A 22,071-nucleotide genomic window follows, 5' to 3' on the forward strand; every position below is an offset into this window, starting at 1 on the left:
TGTTGGTGACCCGTGTCGATTTGAATTTAAACCACATCAGAGAGACTTACTACACATTTACCAAAATATCTATTTGTCTGACTTGTGAAGTGAAGGAACATGATAATTAATTCACCAAATACTCAAGACGTGAATGTTTTATGAGGAGGGTACACTTAAAGAAAATACGTCTAGATCTTCCTAACATGAGTGATATAAACATAAACACCTAACATCACACATTTCAAAGAAACAAAAAAAAAATAGAGAGAAATAATGCTGGTAAAGTGTCGTGATAAGTTAGCGTCCCTTTCATCAAGCTACGATTAAGTGACTACATGTGCAACAGGAGCTTCATTTAACTGTTATTTTATGTTATGTGAGTGTGTGGCGTCTGGGATATGAATGACAACAGTGTATCCATTAGCTTGCTCGTACATTCACAGCATCAAAAATCAATGTCATTCATTCTATACAAGAGAGTAATTTACACGTATACTATTGTACAGCACAGAAACCGAGAGGGAAAAGCCTCTCTGGAGTGGAAGGAGGAGGGGAGGGCTCTCTGGGGAGGAGGTGGACGGCTACTCACAGCCATAAATTTAAGTTTCAAAACATGCAATCTACAATCAAACGATGCAATATTGATCATAAATGTTTTGGTACTTGATTCAGTCATTGGCATCAAAGCAAAAACCAAGGAAACAATCGGGTTGGTTGCCGGGATCAATTTTAAAACTGTGTACGAGAAATAAGCTCAAGGTTATTTTTTTTCAGGGAGACAGAAAAAAGCAGAAATTTGGATGCTTTTGATGCACTGACGGGCAGCGGAGTGGTCGGGAAGGTGTTTTTTTTTTTTTTTTTAAAGAAGCTGTGAGGGTTGAGAGAGGGTGCGGGAGGCAGAAGCAGCTGGGTTTATACAGACTGGTAGCCAGTGCGACTCTTCCTCCGGCCAATCAGGTAAGAGATAAGCACAAGGATGATTAGGAAGCTGAGCGCCACGCCCACTGCAATGGGCACCAAAAAGCTCAAATCAGAGTCCAGGAAGCATTCCTCAGCTGACAGACACACAGAGAGACAGAAAGACAGACAGCAGGTTAGTGTTTTAGTGGGGAAAACACAGGGATTAGAATATTTAGAGTTCACAAGGGTTTAAGAAGAAGAGGCAGCGCAGCAAGAAAGTAGATCAGAACCTACAAAAAGTAGAATCAACAATGGAAATGTGGAGTAAAAGAAGAGGAACGGATCAATTAATACTCCAAAGGCACAAAAAGGAAATCAACTCAGGTTATTCTAGATACATTTCAGGCAGAGTGAACAAAGGAAATTCATAAAGGAGTAGTCCGACTTCAGTCAGATGAGAAGTTAGCTTAGCATAAAGACTGACTACTTTAATTAACACATTATATGTTACCCAACGTTAAGACGAAAACAAATGTCGAGCTATTCCTTTATGAACACAGTCAGCAGCACTAAATACTACATAAAACATCAACACAACATGCAGAGTAATTGTTCACAATTAGTCAAAGACAGCGACAGCGAGAAATGAAAAAAAAAAAGGCAGAGATTCACTGACTACTCCTTTGTGTAGCATAAAGATCGAAAGAGTTTGACTAGAAAGACTCGTAGCCGGTGGCCATGTTTCTCTTTCTCCCGATGAAATATGCCAGCAGAACGATAAGAATGAGAACAAGCAGGGCAACTCCGACAGCTATGGGAACAAGGAAGCTCTCTGCACCAGACTGGCAATCCTCAGCTAGACGAGAGTGAAGAGAGCAGAGAAGTGAATGTCTTATAGGCTGAACAGAAGAATTCAAATGAATAGAAAAATGGTTAATGCGCGAACGCCTGAAAGAGAGAACTGACTTTAAGAAGTTTTACAAAAGGAATAAACATTTACTCAAGTGTCCAGGGCAGCAACACATTTTTATTTCCAGAAATCCTAAAATACTAAAAAAAAAAAAAAAAAAAAAAAAAAGCTCCACTTCAGTCCGACACACAATTTGAAATCCAATTTATCAGAGCTAACAGCATGAGAGACTGGAGATGAAATCAGCAGTCATTTGGATCCACATAACACACATTAATGAATCTTTAACATGATGGTCTTGCAGCACAAATTCCCTTTGATGAACACGTGTGTGCAATGTTCCCAAACAATGAAGGGAAATTAAAGAGTGAGCCAATATTACAACCACGAAAAGGTTATTTTTAATATTAGTAGTGAATTATTGAATGTACAAAAAAGTTACATTGAACAACGCACAGTTGTCTCTGATGATGAATGTGCGAGATGATTAATTGAAAACACTATATATATATATCAGTGCTGCAAAACCATGTTTATAATTAAGGCAAGTTGGTACAAAGCTGAAATACACACAACAATCACATGCAAAGAAATCAAAGGCAGTATTGATTTATAGCTCTTCTTCATACACATGTACAACGTCCTGGGAAAAGCACATTTTTATAAGCAACTTGAAAACATATTTAATCATTCTCATATCAAGTGTTGTCTACTGCCTGCGTCGCTCCAGCTCCTGAAGAGCTGGAACAAGATGAGCGGTACACAACGCTCTGCTAGAATTAAGCAACAATAACACAGCTACGACCATGAGTCACATTGGCTTTTTTTAATCATAGAAATACACATTCTGAGGTTTGACTCCATCCCTGACGCTGCATCACTGCGACCTGCACTAATCCCTGACTTACAAGCTCCTGAAAACTTTTCACAGCGAGCGATGAAGTTTGTCTATTTCACGTGAGAATACTTGGATTTAGCTCCGTGTGAATCGAAATCTGAGGACAGATGACACCCGGAGGGTCAAATGACTTACAAATTAATAAGTTGCGAGATACCCTTTTTCTGCTCTGTACGATAAATATGAAGCTCCATCCAGCTGCAGTTAGCTTAGCTTAGCATAAAGACTGAAAACAGAAACAAAAAAAGGCAGATTTCTTTCGGAAAGAGCCTTTCAAGAGCTTTGAACCGTTTCCCCTCTTGGTGCCAAGCTAACGGTCAAACATCATATCGAACTCTGAAACTATTCTTGTGTGAAACTCTTTCCCGAACTTTAACTTTGATTGTTGCTCGCTCAGTTATAAATATTCAGTGTCGCGGAGAAATACTACTTTGAAAGTTTCAGGAGCTTTAACCCCCCCACCCCCACCCCCCTCGATGCAGCTGCAGACCTCAGCGGTCAGGCCAAAGCCTGGGCCTTTACACAGGTGAGATAATGTGACGACAGTCTTAACGTAACGCAAGAACATAAAGAGCGCCTTAGTGCATTTGTATGTATGTATGTATGTCCTCGTTTGTCTGTGCTGAATGTGAATATCTACACAACCAAACTCTCCCTTTTCTAAACCTAATGCCATTATGTATTAAGTGAGAAAACAAAATAAAACAATTGACCTTTTTTCTTTTCAGGTTCATTCTCTGGCTGGAGCATGTGCAAACGTAAGAGGCCTTTTAAACGGCGGACATTTTGACATGGTGCAGCAGGAAAGGCACGTGTGGCTAAAAACACTAACGATGGCTTCTTCTCGCGTTGTTTTTTCAGTTTCAGGAGCGTCGCTTTAAACGCCATCGTTAATGTCGTCAGTTCCACCTGGACTTTCACTGCTCGATAAATGTCCTCCATGAAAAATGTCTTTTAATTAAACAAACAATTAAACACTTTATCAGGACAATAATTCCAATGTTTCTCCTGCTCTACAGGAGGAAACATGGGCTAAAGCATATTTCCAAATGGAGAAGACCTTCATCCTTGTTAATGAATATCAAAGAAAGAAAGCTGATTGAACATCGGTTGGTTTGTGACGATGTCGTGAAAATAGACGTTTTTACGTCTCAGTGTGAATAATTACGGGGATGAAAAGTCAAACCATAAAAGAGGGGGTAAAAACTAAAATGTGCACAAAGATTAAACAATGAGAATGAGAAATAAGAAAACAAAAAAAGGGGAATGTCTGCAGAGCAAGTGCAGGATCCTGCCGCTTCAACAAACCATAGCTGTCACGTCATGGGTGAGAAATTTATGTCCACGGGGCTTTTATGAATTGAATGTCACCTTTTATGTGACTGTTATTAATTTAAATTAAAGGAAAAAAGTGGCTCCTGCACTTGCTCTTTAAAAAAAAACTTAAAAGGAACAACAACAACAACAAAAAAGAAACACAAACATTGGGAGGGTAGACAAGTTTGGTCCTTGAGAAAAACGCCAAACCAAATTTACATGGATTTTACTCATTAAAGAACCTTGATGCAACAGATTGTAAAACCCGTTGCGACCAACTCTGAAGAGACTTCAGTTTATTTTAAATTTTTATTTTCTCCAATTGAACATGAACATGAAACCCAAGGACCACGCTTGGGAACCCTGTTATATTTCAGGACTGGATTTAAAGGGTCTGATATCCAACATAAGTCTTTCTTCGACCAATCACGTAAGCGACCACTACAATGAGAATCAAGCCAGCCAGAGCAGCGCCAACAATGATTGGGATTAAGATGCTGGTGTCATCCATTGAACATTCATAGGCTGCAGATAAAGAGAGAGTCAGTCAACAGGTGTAACAGTGATTTTTCTGATTAACAAGAGACACGACTAAAGCAGCAGGACAGCAGTTTAGATTATTTGCCGTCTTTAAAAACAGTAGGGCAGCAGAAACGCTCAAAATTAAACATTAACCAGACTTCGTTTTCAGGAAGCTGACCCTAGGATGGACTTGATGTTTTAGGGCGCTTTCACACCAGGATAATCGGGGGGACTCGGTTCGATTGGGCAGGGAATGCCGAAAAATTTCACACCTTGGTTTGGTTCGTTTTTCACACTGCACTTTTGAAAGCGGAACAAACGACTTTGACAACGTCATGCAGTTACAACAGCTGCTCCTTTGGGGGGTGGTATTGCTCGAAACGAATACTGACCAGGAAGAAAAAAAAGCATGAGGAAACCGAAAATGGAAATCCATCCCCTTCAGCCAGCTTGTTCACAACAAAAACAAAAAAACAAATGTGTGCAATCTTGGGGTTTCTGTTTTTTCACTTTTTCACAAGAAGCTGCCCAGATGTGACAAATGCAGCAGTACTGAAAAAGATGGTGGAGGGCGAGAGACTACGACGTGTGCTGCTGTGGTTACACAGACGCCCCTCTTTGGTTATCTGGATAGTCTGTTTGCATATCCCAACGTAAGCGAACCAGAGGAGCTTTCACGCCTGCACAAGCAAAGCGGAAAAGGAAAGAGGAAACCATCTCGGGTCTGATTAAAGTGGATCAAACGTCTCTGGTGTGAAAGCGCCCGCAGTGGCTCCAAACTGGACGTCTGGAGCACTCAAAGAATCCTGAGAAAAAGATTTCTGCTTAAAATTTGCTCTATTTTTCTTCTCGTTTAGAGAAACACTGCATACCTTCACCTCTTCAGGCTTCAAAGGTTAAGACCTAGTTTCCCCTTGGTTTATAGGTCAATATACAGTAAAACAGCACTAGTTAAATGACAGTCAGTACTTGTAGAGACTAATAAAACAATTTGGTTGATTCACACAGAACAAAAATCATCACAATCACTTCTGAGTTTCCATATTAAACAGTTTGGTCAGGGTGAGCGTTAAGAGACTTTGAACCTACCTGTACTGAAAACACCTTTCTTGACTCCAAAGGGCTGCACTTGAAGGTCGAAGGTGAAGAGGGTGAGCGTGCTGCTGATGGTGTAGTTCTGCTCCTTGTTACACATGTAGGAGCTGCCGACAGACGCCTCCCACAGGGTCAGGTTGGTGTTCCCCCCAACAAACACGCCTTGAAAGAAACGCACACGTATGAAGAAGAGCTCGACATTTGCTTGCTTCTCAGCGCGGTGTCCGGTCTATTAGAGTAGGTATGAATCTTGTATTTACCAGAGCTTGTCGTTCCGCTGATGTTCAGAGCATGCAGGCGGAATTTCTTTGAATCCTGTTAGATGGAAAATATAGTTCAGAAACGGAAAATCTGCCTTAAATGTTTTTTTTTTTTATTGTGAACAAAATTCCCCTTTCTTCTTTGTCAGTGAACATTTCACATTTTCTTGGATCCTGTGTAGTTCTGTGAAGTAATATCATGTTAGTAAACATAACAGCATTTTTCAATCCATCTGATTCAGCGATTACAAACACGAGGCACGAAACAATTTGGACATAATCACGTTATTTTCCTTTTTCAATTAATCTGCCGCGTAATTTTCAATTAAATAACAAAAATATCGGTCATAATTTTTGTTGAGCTCACTGTGATTTATTTTGTCAACCATCTGACTGAAGACAAAGAAATTCAACTCATAGTGATATAAGTCAAAAGAGACAGTGAGTTATTTATTATTAAAATAGCTCCAGATTAATTTGAAAACAATCAGATGTAACCTTTGTATTTTTTTGTTGTTAAATAGAGCCAGTGACCGTTCAACTACACCTCAGTTTAACACAGAGACCATGGCTAAACATGAAAGATCTCTGTGGTGTACCATGGATCCACAACAGTCACTGTGTTTTCTCTGTCGCCCGTCTGATGTGGCTGCGGGTTAGATTTAGGCTGAGCTATAACTGACAAACTGCATTTGAGAAGGGACCAAAATGCTTTTAAACTTTTTGAAATATAAAATTCTTGGTTATCATCTTAAAGCCGTTTCAGGGTTGACGTGTTGCTGAGGACTTACATTGGTGAACTTGAACATCATGACCACTGTGGAAGAAGTCAACTCCAGCTCACTGGAGTCGACTCCACATGATCCATTAGCTGTGGTCCCGTTAGTTTCGAAGTTCATCTCCTCGTATTTCTATAGCAGTGGGAAGAGAAGGGAATCAAATCAGCACCGACTACATGGAAGATCATCTGTATATCGTCTGCTTTACAATATTACATTATTATGAACGTACGTCTCCTTGCTTGACACCAATCCGCAGGCCAAAGCTGGCTAACAGACAGACTGTTTCATTATTCTTGATGGTGTAGTTCCCAACGGAGGGTGTGGGGAGGGTAGGGGTCGGGGTGGTGGTAGGAGGGGCAGTGGTAGTAGCATTTGTGACAGGAGCTGCAGTGGTGGTACTGGGTGCATGAGTGGTCGGGGTAACGGTGGTTGTGGGTACATCGGCAGAACAAGAGGTGACTGCGTAAGGAGAAAGCAGAGAGAACAGACAGTGAGTGTAAGGAGGAGAGAAATATTACAGGAAGAGTGAGATGTGACGCTGCGGCTGTACTTACTACGGTCGCTCTTGCTGCCGTTACTGACAAAAGCCTGGATGAGCACGTTCCACAGTGTCTGATTGACCGAATTCGATTCGAACATGACGTTACTCTTGCATGAGTAGCACGTGTCCATGGTTACGCCAGTAATGTGTGGCTTCATGGAAACAGTTGAGGTTGCTAAAAGAAATTAAAAAAAAAACACATCAGCATCAGCGCAAGGCCTCCTATGTACAGTATGTGTGTATATTTGATTTGCACTGCGGCGTGTACAAGTTACCATTTGATGCAGAATTAGGGAAAGTGGTCTTGTCGCCGAGGTTGTAGGAAAAGGCGATGACATCTGCTTGGTACGCTTCTCCACTGACAGTGAAGTTCATGCTCCAGGAGTGTCCTTCTCCAAAATCAAGCTTCAGCATCGCGCTTGTGGCACCGCACTCACTTGTATTTGATTTGACTTCAGCGGGAAGTTGAAACTCAACTGTTGAATTCTAAGAGAGGGCAGAGTTCGACCTCATTCAACATGATTAACCTGTTGTTTCTAAGCATCTGGCAACCCAACTAACTAAGAGTTTCTCATCGAACTGAACATTTACTCTGTAAGCATGAACATTCCTCCAAAAGGGCTCTGACAGACAACTGATATGAAAAATTCAATACAGTTCAAGAGAAAAATATACATTTCTTTAAATCTTACACATTTCTGTGAGCTGCTTTGAACAGCACAACCTCCTCAGATACAACAATAGCAGGATATGCACCAGGAAAACTCACAGAGTGAAATGCTGAATGGCATGAATCTATTTGCTTTGTAGTGATTCCCCTCATTTCCCCTTCCTGTGATGACATTTGCTTACACAGGAGTTTGATAGCTGATAACAGTGGAGCTGCTTCGCTGGCCATTTCTACATAAGATGTCACACTCACCTTATTGCCAGTGATTTCATACGTGACTGAAAAGTTGACCATCAGATTGGCATAGAGGCACAGCTTTCCCTTGCTGTCCGTGACGTTCACCTCAGTGCCATGCGACTGCTGGAGCACTGAAAAGAAAATTTACTCTTAATGTACAAGAAGTTGACAGGAAGAGACATTTTAAAATAAACATAAAAAAAAACACAGAAACTGTATACAATTTAACCAAAGAGAGGACAAAGTCCATTAAGGAGCACTGTCATAAATTCATAACAGCACTCAAGCTCACATGAAAATACTTTATTTTACTGTAGGGCCCTATAAAGCACTCAAGCTCACATGAAAATACTTTATTTTACTGTAGGGCCGTGTTCAGATGATAAAACATTTGCAGTGGCACCATAACCAACATTCTTGATAATAAAACCTGATGGGTCACATATTTTGGTGTAACACTGGAGATGAACTTTACTACTTCATCCCAACAAAAAAAAACAGCTTAAATCACAGCGCATTAAGTAAATGCAACAACACACGAATGTCCTCTTCATGGGGAACATTTAAAACGCTCCTATAACAGTGACAGCAGTGACAGCAGTGATGGTGTAATAGCAGTGAGTCTTTTTTCACTCCGCACTCTGTTTATCTTTGTTAGCTCGTGTTAGCTCGTGCGCTAGACGTTACGGTAATTCGTTGCGTTGTCACGTGCCGGTTTACTGTAAACCGACGAGCCGAGCTAATGCTAATGCTAACGGCTGTAGCCGGTTTACATAATGATTTCAAATCGTGCCAACAGGAGTTCAGGCTCCTTTGTTACCCTCCTGACGTTGGCTGACGTTGTTTGCGTGACTCGGGCGGTCTTCCAAGTTTTATTATCGAGTCCAAACTTTAGCTTCAAAACAAGTGAAATCCAACCAGCGAGCTAACGGCTGAGACAGCTGCCGTTATTTAACGTCAAAGCTGCCGTGACAGTCACCTCCAGGCTCACACAGCTTCACTGTTACATGTTGGAATAAATAAGAAGAGAAACAAGCGAGCCGTGTGCGGGAAATGTAGTTTTTTTTTTCTTGAGCTCGCATGCAGCGACTCAGAGTCTGATGTTGTTGACGTAGGTAACAATTAGCAAAGGAAGCTAGCTTCATTAGCAAAACAACTGCCGTGATGGTTTCGTTTTAAAGGCCCGCACAGTAAATCCCCTCAGAGCTCATTTAAGTCTATACATTAAATACATTTGAACAACTGATAGACATTCAGAAAATTCTGTTTTTCTAAAATCAGCATTTAGCCTGAGCACAGAAGTGCCAGGCCCGGAGTGTAGCACAAGTTTAATCGCCATAGTCACTTCGCAGCATTTTTCCTCTCTCAGCTGATTTAAAAGACGACGTGTGTTGATAATACATACCAGCCACAAAGGCGAGGGCGAGAACAAATGCAGCATATCGGTGCATGATCGCAGAGTAGTTTTGGAGTGTCAGCCACCGGAGAGAAGGCGTTAAAAAAAAGCAAAACACCCCCGACAAGGACGCTCAGTTAGCGGTGTTTGGGATGCTGCTGCTCCGCCGACTGTACCAGGAAATGGAAGTCATATGACAGGCAGCGATGTGTCAGAGCAGCAGAGGTGTGGATCACAGTTCACAGAGTTAATTATTATTCTGCTGTACGCTTTCTCAGGGTTCAAAATACTAACTACAAAGCTGTGAAATGTGTTTGGGAATCAATAATTAGCAGAAGAAAACCCCCGATTGAAACAGTTATTTTAATCTGAAGCAATAAATCTAACAGACTCATACAAACAAGGGCATGTCTATTCAATCATATTTGTCCTCACGTTGAGGCAATCCACTCCTCCATTCCTCTCCCCACTTTTCAGCAAGGCCTTCACACCCCACAGGGAGACATACAAAAAAAAACAAAATATAGTGTATGTAATGTGGTATGACATCAGGGAAGATGAGGAAATGGGCTCTGATGTCATTGTGCTTTTAGTATACTGTCTAAAGGGTTAACAAAAACAAAACAAAACAACCTAAAAAGCAGTTGACTGTCAGATGAGATCATTTAAAATGTCACTTTTGTGAAGTATGTACAAAAACATACAAAGACAGAACAAAAAAAAACGAGAAACTTAAATGCATATACTTGTACAACTGAACTTTTTTAGCAGCTTGAATACACCCTATAACAAAAAGAAGTGCTCCTTTTTTTTTTTTTGGCACAAACTCTGCTTTGAACTCTGCTTTGTGTGTTCGTCATCACAGCTTTATCAGAGGGGCCTTTAAAAATTGTAAAACTTTGCTGCAGGGTCACACATTTGACACAGATATTCCCCAAATTGTCTACTTATCAATGTTTTGTCCAATAGTCCCACATTTGACACTGACTTTAATTTTCTTTTTATCCTTTTTTTTTTCTCTTACCCCCAATGTGTGGTACATTTAGAGCATTAAGTGTATCAGCATTTGCTTGAGAGACTGAATGAACAAAAAAAAAAAAGAAAAAAAAAGTGACTTGATACCAAAGAGCATTTTGAATCAAACTGGACAAAGAAGAATCTAAGTTTGAAAATAAATATTTTTCCTCTCCATTAAAAAAAAAAAAAAGAGCAAACGGACAACATCTGTGTGTCTTCTTTGTCTGTCCCAGAGTAGCCCAACTCTCTCAGAGGCACTGAGAAACATGGACAAGATTCTCTTTTCAACAGGCATGCAGTCCACAGGATCACAAGACCCCTGACAAAAATCCTGTGGAGCAGTATCCATTCACTCGTCGGTCGCTGGGTTGAAGATGATAATAGTTAACGTCCACTGGAGCAAAAGATTTAGAGACCGATCACTTCAGCCTGACTGGACCATCTGCATCTCTTTTTCTCTGTCACTTTTTCTCTCACTCTCTCTCTCTCTTGCTCGCTCTCTCTCTCTAAGCCACATAGTTGTACTGGTTGGGGTTCTCCTTGTCACGCTCCATATAGTCCCTGTCAATGAGAGACTCTATCCTCTTCTTCAAGTCAGCAGGCTGAAAAAAAGGGCAGAGCACAGGGAGGGGGCAGAGGTTAACACATGAGGCAACACATGCCGGCATTTCTGGTTATTTTTATACTTCGAGGTGTGAGGTAAGTGAAAAACTGGTTCATGTAAGCCATGCCACTTCCACAGGGTAACCTACGATACAAAAGTCCTTGTGTACAAGCCACTTTAGATCTTATCCTGGTGGACCAGACTTGCATCAACTCTAATTGAACCCTCTGGCAGTATTGTCGGCTAATGGTGGCAGCTTGTTAGTAGGCAAAGTACTTCTATAAAGATAGAAGCCTGCACTCAACTAAAATTACAGAAAAAGAAATTAGATATTTTTTTTGTTGTTACTGATGGCTGGTAAGTGACACAAAGATATGTCTAAGCACATTTAGAAACAGTGTCTCCATAGTTTGTCCAGTGTGTAAGATTTGGGGGCCTCTATTTTCAGAATAAGGCAAACATGGGATATAATATTCATAACTAATTATTCTTTTATATCTACAGTGAGAGCTGCTCCTCTTCCATTGAGGTCGCCATAATGAAGCACCGTGCCCAGAACAGACAAACTAAATACTGACTCCAGACAAGGTCTTTCAAGTGTTGTTTCTGCTTTACACTAGGTAGGCGAGGGTGATGTGAGGAGATGCAATGCAGTGATTACACCACTAAACGCAACTTAATCCTATACACTGGACCTAAAAAAAATTTGTTGGGCTACAATCTAAAAATGTTTTTTCTATAATTTATATGTTATAAAAGTTGATCTGGTACTTAAAAAGGTCCAGTGTGTAAGATTTAGGGGCTCTGTTTACCGATAGTATGGAATACTATATACATAACTATGTTTTCATAATTCTATAATCACCTGAAAATAAGAATATTTGTGTCTTTCGTTGCCTTAGAATGAGACACTCGTCCCTCGTGAAACATTTAAATAAAGGCATTCTGTGATGTGCTAATCACCTTGACGGGGAATTTGAGCTGGTTGTACACTTCAGACATCAAGAGATTATGGCTCAGAGTCTTCCTCATCTTCATGATCCGCACAATGGCCGCATCGATCTGATACTGACGATCCTGAAAGACCCGTTCTGTGGTACTGGCTTGTTCTTCCACCTGTGAGAAAACAATTAGTTTAGATAATCTACCAATGCATCGAAGGCCTTGAAGTGAGGAAACTGCTACAAGATAACAGCTTTACCGTTTCTTTCATCTGGATCTGGTTTATTTTGATCCTGAAGAGCTTGTGTTTGAAGTCATCATTGCAAGAAAACTTGTCTCCGTCCTCCACATCTTTGCTTTTTGGGATTTTGGTGAGGACGCGCGCTTTTCCACATGCAAGTGACTGCAGAGTCCGACGCAGTTCGCTGTCCTCTGTAAACAAGTAGACACACAAACAGTGTTTGACATCAGTGTTGCTGCATAATGAGTACTTGACAACCATTATTTTGTCTGCCAACCAAACTTTGATGTAATCACACAGACCGATTCCTGTTGCCAGTTTGATCTCCTCCAGGGTGAACTCCTCTCCTTCATTAAACATAAGTAGCACAAGTGTTTGGAAAAGCGACACCTGCAGCTCCTTCTTGCCCTTTTTGCCAGAAAAATCAAAGAGAACAATTAACATTAAGCTTCATCCCCGTGTGAGCAAAACACACCAAAGCATTCTTAGAAACTGAGTCATCTACCTCTTTGAATTCAGCTTTTAAGACACAGTGGCCGAGTGTTGATTGCCACTGCAGCTTCCTGCCACTGTGTTTGCCCAGGTAAAAGGTCTTGAAGATCTCTTGCAGTCGCACCATCTGGACAAAAGATAACAGAGACGTTAACAAAGCAACACTCAGTATATTTATTGCGTGGCGGGTTATAAAAACAGCACATTCCGTAAAATCTCAATATTTGCTCAGCGCTTACCTCAGGAGGCAGGTGCACTTCCATCGGGACGTAGGTTGGCCAGTAACCCATGGTGAGGATGTTCACCGTAAGCTCGATGTTGCCAGGAATGTTTTGGCACTGCATGTACTACATAAAAACACAAATGAGACACGTGTGATATCCACCTACACAAATTTAACTTTAGGTTAGAGGTTGTGTTGGTGAAGCCGTTCTGTTTCAGGTGCCACTGAGATGAAGAAATATGATCCATGAACCCCAGTCTGACTAATAAATGCATATTGAATTCCAAAACAATGTTATGAGGAGGGATTTTACAACTCTGGGAGCTTATCGAGGTGACAATCACTTTATCTTTTGTGACGACATCAAGGTAATCACATGAGAAATACACCGTTCAGGATGTTTGCTTGATTCATTGATTTTGTCGACTCAACTTTAGAATAACATTTTATATCGACACAAACGTTCCCTTGTTCAGGCTTTTCAGATGTGAAGATTTAGAGCCGTTTGTTTTTGTGCGATACTTTTGATATTCTTTTGGACAGTTGATCAGACAAAATTAGACGATTAAAGTCACAATTAGGCAATGAATCAAGAAAATAATCAGCAGGTTGTATTAGCAGAAATTTGATAGTGAAGTTAGAAATAAACAAGGGGGGTAAAACTGTATGTGTATATGTATTCTCAAAAACTAACGTCAAACGAATATTCTTAGAAATTTCACCCCCTGTTCCTCTCACCTGTTTGAACTGCACCATGATGTCTTTAGAAAGCTCCATATCCTTGAACATCCCCTCCAGTTTGCTGGTGAACGCTGCTCCACATTCTGAGGAAAGACCGAAAAAGGTCACGGATGGAGGTACGTTCAGGGTCATTTATTTCAGTGTGTTCAGATGTGGCTGATGGTTTGAACTGACCATGTTTCAGCTTTGACAACATTGATTTCTCAGCATCCACAGAGGCGCTCTTTCCAACCAGCAACCTCTTGGCCAGATCCTTTTTGTAAAAGGCCTCAAAAACATCTTTTCCTGCAACAATAACACAATAATTTATTGCATAAAGAAGAAACACGCAGGGGGGAAAATCTTACACTGAAACTAATGTGGATAATAAATATTACCATAGATGAACCTAAAGATAATCATGATCTTATCCAGCATCTTCTCCAGTTCTTCGTCTGTTGCCTCTTTGTTTCCTGCCCTTAGCTTTGAATCCACGTGTTTTGCTGGAATGAAAAGTATATTTATTTACATGTTGTTTCATGATTATGATTGGATGTTCATTCACTGACTCAGTGCAGCAGTTATAAATGGTGAAATTCTACTTTTACCTATGAGCTCTGCTGGTTTATTAGGACGTTTGTTGATGAATGTTTCAAAAGCCTCCTTCATGGCGTTGACGAACTTCTCGTTCTTCATGAAGCAGATGTCGATGATGTGATCCACCTTGTCTTTAAAGTCCAGCAACTCTTGCACCATTGTTTTGTCTTTTTCTGGATTGATTACGATTGTGCTTCCAAAAGCCTGGCCATGGATTATTAGAGACAATGGAAGACAGTTACCGACAGAATACGGAGAACAACTTGTACATCACCTCCAGACTTTTATCACTGTTCATACCTTTATGTACTCTATCCAGTGTTGCAGGAGGACCTGGACACCACCTCGCACTCGACTGAAGAGCTGATAGAGAAGAGACAGATCCTGAATTCTGTTCTCATCGAGCAGGTGAGTCAGACCTGCGAGTTTCAAACAGCAGAAAGTCAGAGATCAGTACTGCTTTTATACTTTAAAAGACACAGTCAGTCAGACAGGCAGTTAGATATCAAATACTACTCATGTATATGTTTATATAAAGCATTTACTGTCGTTTACCTTTTTGCAGAGTGGCTGTGAGATGTTCACCCAGCAACTGCTTCTCCACAGTCACAATGAGCGGCTTTCTGTTCAGAAAAAAAAAAGCGTTCAGGTTACAAATGAATCTTTGTCAGTGTGTTAAATTACAAACTGAATACAACACTCACTGTGTGCTCTGGTCTAGATATGTGATGACTCTGTCGGCCTCCTCTTCCAAGCGTTTGTTGACATGATGGAGATATTCTGGTACCTATAAAAGAACAGGAAGGGGGGATGGCAGCGCTATTAAACTGATACCATATTGTGATCTATTGTGAAAAATACTTTACAAAAGCCTCTAACACTCAACACAACATTTTTTTAAGTGCTTTAAATGGTGGTTTTCAGGGGTCCTTGAGTGGGCTGTAGAGGATCACATTTGAAAGTCGGAACAACAAGGAAAGAAGCAGCGTTGGCCATTTGATTGATAATTGACATTCAATCAATGATCAAACACTGACAGTTTGATGATTGTATACTTAAAATATGAATCTGTTCCATCATTAGGACAGAATCTTCTCAAATTGGGGGTCCATGGTCTGATATACATCATCGGAGGGCTCCTAGACTTGAAAAAGTTTGGCAGCGCCTGCCTTAAGAGACTAGTTTTCTCCAACACATACTAACATTTTTTTTTAACCCAGGTTACAAAGTGATAAAAATGAATAACTGACCTCAACAGGACCAGAATATAATAAATAAAACAAGGAGTAAAAACTCAGGTAAAACCAGGATAAGCTCTCAGAGAAATAAGTGTTTACAGGAAGATACACTCAGCTGTCAGTTCAGCTATAAGTGTTTACAGGAAGATACACTCAGCTGTCAGTTCAGCTGGTACGCCTAACTAAAGGTGCTGTTGATGTGTATTGCATCATACAGAGAGCCTACAGTCACTGACATAAATGTTTGAAACTATTTCAACCAAACTGAACATTATAACCTTTATTGCAGCAGTGTTATATAAGACTGCATTAGCTTTAACGAGCTGTACCTAATAAATGGAGTGTCTATCTGTAAGTACATTGTTATAATAGCTGGATAAGACAGGAGTTATGTAGATGAGTTGCATTCTTGTGAACGTTCCACCACTTTTGATTAAGTCACATCATGATGTGGCGTATTACCGAGGATAAACTCATCTCGGGTACATGAGTTCATGAGTTGTTAAACATAAACAAGATTTAATGTTATTTATTTCAGCAGCTATCGTTGTGCAGTCTATTCGCGTAGTGATGAGATGCCTTAAGGCACAATATCTCGAGAATAAACACTCGACGTGCTTTCACAAACACTGTGCACAAACAGTTTGCTAACCCGTAGGAAAAGATCACAGTCTGAGCCCAGACAACAAAAAGTGACAGCATGTCTGAATGTCAGCGAGTAAACAAAGCTGCTATACTTGTCGTCTTAATCGAGCAAAAGCTTTTCCAGATGAGATGAAAGAAAAGCGTCACCTTTATTGCCAGCCTGTGCTGCGCTCTGATCACCTGAAGCCATGAGGGAGGATATGCTGGTGTTTGTTTCATGGATTTCTTGTTGTGTCTGATTATATTTGGGTTGTGAATTTTCTGTGGTACCAACATCAAGACCTGATTGCAGTTTGTGTTTTCGATAAATATTTGCACTATGAAATCACAGCGCAGACACTGGATGTATACAGTGTAATCAGACTGTTTATACTAAGTGAAATAAGAAAGATTTGTGCTAACGAACAAACAAAACGGGTAACGACTATGAAGTCACCTCTCTCTCCTGCATCAGCCTCTGGCCCTCTGCAGCGTACAGACGATTAGTTTCCTCCAAAAAGCGTTGCTCAAAGGAATCTTGATAAATCTGTCAGGGATGGAGGGAACATACGTTTTTTCAAACTTAAAACTGTCAACGCGCACTTTTCTTGTAGCACAAATGAAATCCAGGCGATCAAATATAGATCAGCAGCAGCTGACTCTTCTTCTCAGTTACCTGCAGGTCAGAGAGCATGCTCAGCAGGCTCCTCAGTAGACTGCGGTCTATCGCCTCTCCGTTTCGCTCCCTCTCGATGAGCAGCAGAATCCCGTCGATGGTTTTACTCTGAACCTTCAGGTCGCTGATGATGTAGAACCTAAACAGCTCCAGACCCATGTCCCTGGAGACCACAGCAGCTTGGTCAACACACACACACACTGATCAACAGAAATCAAACTCGCGGAGCATCAGCGATCACTCACCAGATTGATGGCAGCATAGAGTTTTGTAAAACATAGGTGCGGTCCAAAAACAAAAATATACTCCTAATCATGATCTGAAAAAACAATGAGAAAGACTTCGAATTAGAAATACACACTGACGACATTGTTTGATTCAAATTTAAAAAACCCAACACGTGTATCTGTTTACCGGAGTTCTTTTCAGAAAGAATGACCATGAGTCTAAATTAGGAGGAAGGTCTGTGGGAGTTAGGAGAAAGACATGGCCACATTCGATTTCACCAACATCTCCGTCATCTCCCAGGTGACACCCTCATATATTAAGAGCTCCCTATAACACTAAACTTTTTGTTGAAAATGGTGTTTGTTTTGAGTTTTTTGTGGTATTTACAAATGGGAAAAGTTCCTACATATGCATGAGATGACGACAATTGCAAAACTGTCCATTTGCCAGATGAGGAGCTGCTTTGATTTTGACATATGACCCCCAATTTTATCTAAGTACGATGCTAAATCGGTGGAATACCCATTAAACATGGAAACCGAAGCACAAACAAATTGTACGGGAAGCAAGGTCACGTTAACAGACTTAAAACAGATACGACAGCCGCAATTTTACTTATTAAAGTTATAAAAACATACCATTTGTCTGCAGTGATCTTGCCAGCATTTGTCAATTTTCTTTAGGAAAAGCACACTGTCCAGGGCATCCGTATGAACCGCGTTAAGGCAAAGCTTTACCACGATACGACTGCATGACCAACACAATGCCGTGCAAACTGAATGGCAGACTTAATTGATAGACAGAAGCTGTTAAAGGATATTCTCTGAATTGGTCGATCTGTGCCTTGATGTGGTCTTCACACACGGCCCTCAGTTGTTTGTAAAGCTTGGCAGATATCTTATGGGAGCAGAGGTTCTCGACAGCCTGAAGGGAGAAAAACAAAGGTTCACAAAAGTGAAGGGAATAAATACAACAGGAGGAGGAGGACGAGAGGTCAACAGGTCTATAGAGATACCTGGTAGAGCTCCTCTAGATTGTACTTGATTGAAGTGCTGTTCTGTATGGCCTCGACTGCCTCCTTCAGCTTCTGCCAGGTCTCCTGCGTGTAGTTCTCCGGCAATTTGGGCTTTTCTGTGCGCAAAACAAAAAAAACACAACGGCAAACTGTAAACTTCAGCTGGACCTGAATGACAAACTGGGGACCTCACTGGACCATTATGCTGTGTCACCAGTGTCAGCAGTACTATTTTAAAAACAGCTGTGTTTGTTTCTATTTAAAGTAGAGTGACAAAAGAAATCCAGATATCTGTTATTGCACATGATATCCCCTTATGGAGAAGACAGAGGAATCACCTCATGATATTCGTCTATAAAAGGTTCACAGTCAACTACAGTACTCAATGCAGCCACTATTTAACCATTACATCCGTACGTAGGCGGTAACCTTGTCAGATATTGTGCACCATTAAATGCAATCTGCCCTCAAACTAGTTGCTCTCTCTCACCTTTTACTATCTGCTGTTTTTATACTACTCCTCTAATATTAACTCCATTTGTTGCTTGATTGCGGCTGTTTTGCTTTTTATGTGCCGTTCCCGCAACTACGGACGTTTCTCATCCTCAGGTCTCTCTAGATAAAGAGGCCTCCATGTCATTAAAACTATCTGATGCATTTTTTTTTACTACCAATAATTGGTAAATTGCTTTGAAAATAATAAAATGTTCAAAAAGTTCCACTGTGTATTACATCAGGTCCATTTCTTTACATGTGTCAAACACACAGATTGTGATATTTTTATCAGAGTTACTAATTTAGACTACATCAACAAGATTACTTTAATTTGAAAGACTTACTAACAATTCCTAATTTAATTTTAGCTTTGTTAAATAAGCAATGAGTGCCTCAACTTAACTGACTTTCTAAACAGTATTTACCATAAATGAACCAACTCATACTGACACATCATTGTTATTAGGGTGAGCAGTCATGGAAATATATAGTTTTTGACATTTTCCACACATTTCTTAGTGATGACCAAACAGGTACAAGTATCTATGATTCACTTTTTAGCATTTCTAATTGTACTGGAGCCTTCAGGAGTAAGAAACTAGCTCTAATTTAACACTGTTGGAACAATAACCATTGAGATGAAGTTGCTGCCCATTGTCCAGCAGTGTATCTGCTACCTTTGAAGTTCTTGATGACTAGTTTCTTGGCAGCACCGGGTTTACTGTTGGAGAAGGTGCCGGAGCCTGCGGTTTTAGTCAGTCCGTTCGCGTGGTGTCCCACGCCGCCGGACAGGAACATGGCTTTGCTTTTGTTATTGGAGCACGAAGCAGCAGCAGCCTCCTCAGCCATTTTCACATCCAGTCCAATGAAATCCACTGAATCCTCAAACCTCAACTTCTTCTGAATGTGCACCGGAGTGGGAGAGCAGGAGGAGGAGGAGGAGGAGGAGGAAGAAGAGGATGAATTCAGGGTCTTGGGAGGCGAGGAGGAGATCGTGTCAGTAGTGTCTTCCCTCTCGGAGCCGTTTATTTTCCTCTTCTTCGGAGATGTGATGTTACCGCTTTCGGTTTTGACATCAGTAGCCGCTGGTCTAGCCTCCTGGGTTGGCGGTGGTGGGGGGTTAGGGGAAGATAAACCTGTTGGAAACATGAAAAAACGGGAATACTAATTCTTAACAGCCAGTCTTCTGATCCGAAACTTCCAGGCTTTGCCGGGGGGGTGATGAGCTGAGCCGTCCGAGAGCTTTTTCGCTATCTTAACACGGCGGAGGTTTTTTACTCAAGTCTGTTATCCGGTATAAAAAAAACACACACAATGCAATAAAATTCAAAGTACACAGCTCCACTTGAATCTAGCCTGGTCTCTTTCTTGTTATTGCTGGCAGAAGAAGAAAGATGGTTGGCTATTGCTTCCTCTTCTCGCCTCGCTGGGTCTAACCGCGCTGTAACAGTCGGTCCGCCGAGCTGAACTGAAGCGACCGTTGGACAAAATTATGTACAGGAGAAAGAGAGGCCGCGGCACAGACCAGCTCACATTATAGACAAACACGCGTTGGTAAACACTGGGCAAAAATGCGCTCAGAAAAGCTAGTCGATGACCCCACCGGAAGTACTTTGTACAAAAGTACTTTTTGCACAAGCGGTTTTTTTTTTTTAAATACGAACTACAATGTTGTAACCGTTCAGGCCACGAGGTGGCGCCGGGTCAGCGCCGCGGACTCCTGTGGTCATGACCTGACCGGAGCTCACCGACTGCTTCTGTTCACTGTTTGTTTTCATCTTGTGTTTTTATACTGTTATTATTATGAGTTTTTTCTTGACAGAAACGTGGTCAATCACTTTTTGAAGTTGTTGCACATTATTTAACTGTAAATCTGATCTTTTATATACCTTTAATAGATAGATAGATAGATAGATAGATAGATAGATAGATAGATAGATAGATAGATAGATAGATAGATAGATAGACAGATAGATATTTTTTTTTTGTTCTTAATAGATGGTTACTTGTTTACATATGTTGTTTTTGTTTGTATGAATACTGGAGTATAAAAATAATTTCCCCCTGGGATTATTAAAGTATTTCTGATTTTCTCTATTATTATCTTTTTTTTAACCTTTTTTACAATTTATTCTTCCAGATTTCACTGCCTTTTCTTGGATGTCTTTTAGCCTGTAATATATATTTTTATTTTATATATATTCTATTTTTTTACATCTTTTACTTATATGTTATATTTCATGTTTATTGTTGTTTGCACCGGGATAAGAGAGAAACACAATTTCAATTTTCTGTATGTCCTGTACAGAAAATTGTAATAAAGTTGACTTGAACTGTCTTTTGTCTTTTACTTATTTTTATTCATCATGTGTAGTGCTGTGTTAATATGACAAATAAACTTGAAACAGTTTTTTTTTTATTTCTACAAGTTCTTGTCTGTTTCATGATATAAAAAAATGTTTTGCCTGCTACTTTTAGTGACACTACCTTATGATATATTAAATTACATTTCCAAACTATATTCTCATTTTTCTGTGATATTGCACCATATTTTATACCATATCTGTTGCTTTGCCTCTGTTTTATATTTTTGACTAGTTCTTTTTTACTTGTTAACAGTCTATGGCAATGGTACTGTGCAATGTGTATAACTGTGTAGGTGTGTTGTGTTGAATGTTATTTGAAATACAATGGCATAAAACTTTGCGCTGCTCTGTGTTAGACACGTCAAAGGGATGACATATAAGATACTATTCCTGTCCTGTGAAAATACTGAAAGATACAACACTGATATGGTATATTGATATAACAATTAAACATCATTTTTTTAGTGTAGTAATTGGGCTTACTCCAGGATATTTTGAACTGATTTAGAAAACGTTTTGACATGGAACAATCGACATTAGTATAGAAATTATCCATGGCCATATTTAGTTCAAGTTCAAGTCAACTTTAATATCAATGCTGCCATATGTACAGGACATACAGAGAATAGAAACTGTGTTTTCCTCTTATCCAAACAGCAATAAACATGAAATTGAAAATATAAGTAAAAAGATGTAAAAAAAAAAAAAAAAAAAAAAAAAAAAAAAAAAAAAAATATATCTAATATATATATATATATCTATATATATATAAATATAAAAATATATACAAGCTAAAAGACATCAAAGAAAAGACAGTGGCAAGTCTGGAAGATATAAATAGTATAATATAAACAGAATGAACAATATAAACAGAAACAACAGTTTAACAATTTAGTTTTATTTTAAGCACAAAATGATAGTTAGATGGAAGAACATCATTTATAGCTATTTTACATGAGAAATCTCATGTTCACGTTTTGAAAAAAAAAAACAATATTTATTTCTATTTCCAAGCCCATTGTGATGAACTGAACATTTACAGGAATATTGTATGTAAATGAATAATAATAATAATAATAATAA

The 22,071-nt window shown here is 39.9% G+C and overlaps 2 protein-coding genes across 4 annotated transcripts; both read right to left on the bottom strand.

The window, feature by feature from the left end:
* Positions 1-745: 745 nt before the first annotated feature.
* Positions 746-9,712, bottom strand: lamp2 (lysosomal-associated membrane protein 2). 3 transcript variants are annotated; one of them, XM_027277517.1, is made up of 9 exons: positions 9,520-9,711; positions 8,130-8,245; positions 7,483-7,693; positions 7,221-7,382; positions 6,896-7,125; positions 6,676-6,795; positions 5,885-5,939; positions 5,619-5,786; positions 746-1,037 (listed from the first exon to the last, which is right to left on the bottom strand). In XM_027277517.1, exons 1-9 carry the CDS (start codon positions 9,563-9,565, stop codon positions 895-897), a joined length of 1,251 nt encoding a protein of 416 aa, XP_027133318.1. In that variant the 5' UTR covers positions 9,566-9,711; the 3' UTR covers positions 746-894. The 3 variants fall into 3 exon arrangements, with proteins under 3 accessions (XP_027133318.1, XP_027133357.1, XP_027133409.1); XM_027277556.1 differs by lacking the exon at positions 746-1,037 and adding an exon at positions 1,044-1,738 and having other exon boundaries at positions 9,520-9,712; XM_027277608.1 differs by lacking the exon at positions 746-1,037 and adding an exon at positions 2,171-4,532 and having other exon boundaries at positions 9,520-9,710.
* Positions 9,713-9,854: 142 nt separating this feature from the next.
* Positions 9,855-20,248, bottom strand: cul4b (cullin 4B). Its single transcript, XM_027277485.1, has 20 exons — positions 19,300-20,248; positions 18,128-18,243; positions 17,933-18,036; positions 17,751-17,820; positions 17,130-17,203; positions 16,885-17,047; positions 16,666-16,755; positions 15,051-15,133; positions 14,902-14,969; positions 14,647-14,765; positions 14,358-14,550; positions 14,148-14,252; positions 13,945-14,055; positions 13,768-13,853; positions 13,046-13,153; positions 12,820-12,933; positions 12,617-12,722; positions 12,333-12,505; positions 12,095-12,247; positions 9,855-11,129 (listed from the first exon to the last, which is right to left on the bottom strand). Exons 1-20 carry the CDS (start codon positions 19,769-19,771, stop codon positions 11,034-11,036), a joined length of 2,604 nt encoding a protein of 867 aa, XP_027133286.1. The 5' UTR covers positions 19,772-20,248; the 3' UTR covers positions 9,855-11,033.
* Between the last annotated feature and the right edge of the window lie 1,823 nt (positions 20,249-22,071).

The sequence above is a fragment of the Larimichthys crocea genome, chromosome I, assembly GCF_000972845.2.
Source record: "Larimichthys crocea isolate SSNF chromosome I, L_crocea_2.0, whole genome shotgun sequence".
In the NCBI taxonomy this organism is placed as follows: Eukaryota; Metazoa; Chordata; class Actinopteri; family Sciaenidae; genus Larimichthys; species Larimichthys crocea.

What these genes read in the sequence shown, in the direction of transcription:
- lamp2 (XM_027277517.1), bottom strand. Translation starts at nt 9,565, where the DNA reads ATGCACCGATATGCTGCATTTGTTCTCGCCCTCGCCTTTGTGGCTG. An exon ending in CGGCAGCAAGAGCGACCGTA is followed by an intron (nt 7,126 to 7,220) that starts GTAAGTACAGCC and finishes CTCCTTACGCAG; the next exon opens with TCACCTCTTGTTCTGCCGAT. An exon ending in TGATGTTCAAGTTCACCAAT is followed by an intron (nt 5,940 to 6,675) that starts GTAAGTCCTCAG and finishes TCCATCTAACAG; the next exon opens with GATTCAAAGAAATTCCGCCT.
- cul4b (XM_027277485.1), bottom strand. Translation starts at nt 19,771, where the DNA reads ATGTTTCCAACAGGTTTATCTTCCCCTAACCCCCCACCACCGCCAACC. An exon ending in GCATGCTCTCTGACCTGCAG is followed by an intron (nt 16,756 to 16,884) that starts GTAACTGAGAAG and finishes CATCCCTGACAG; the next exon opens with ATTTATCAAGATTCCTTTGA. An exon ending in GTTGTCAAAGCTGAAACATG is followed by an intron (nt 13,854 to 13,944) that starts GTCAGTTCAAAC and finishes GTCTTTCCTCAG; the next exon opens with AATGTGGAGCAGCGTTCACC.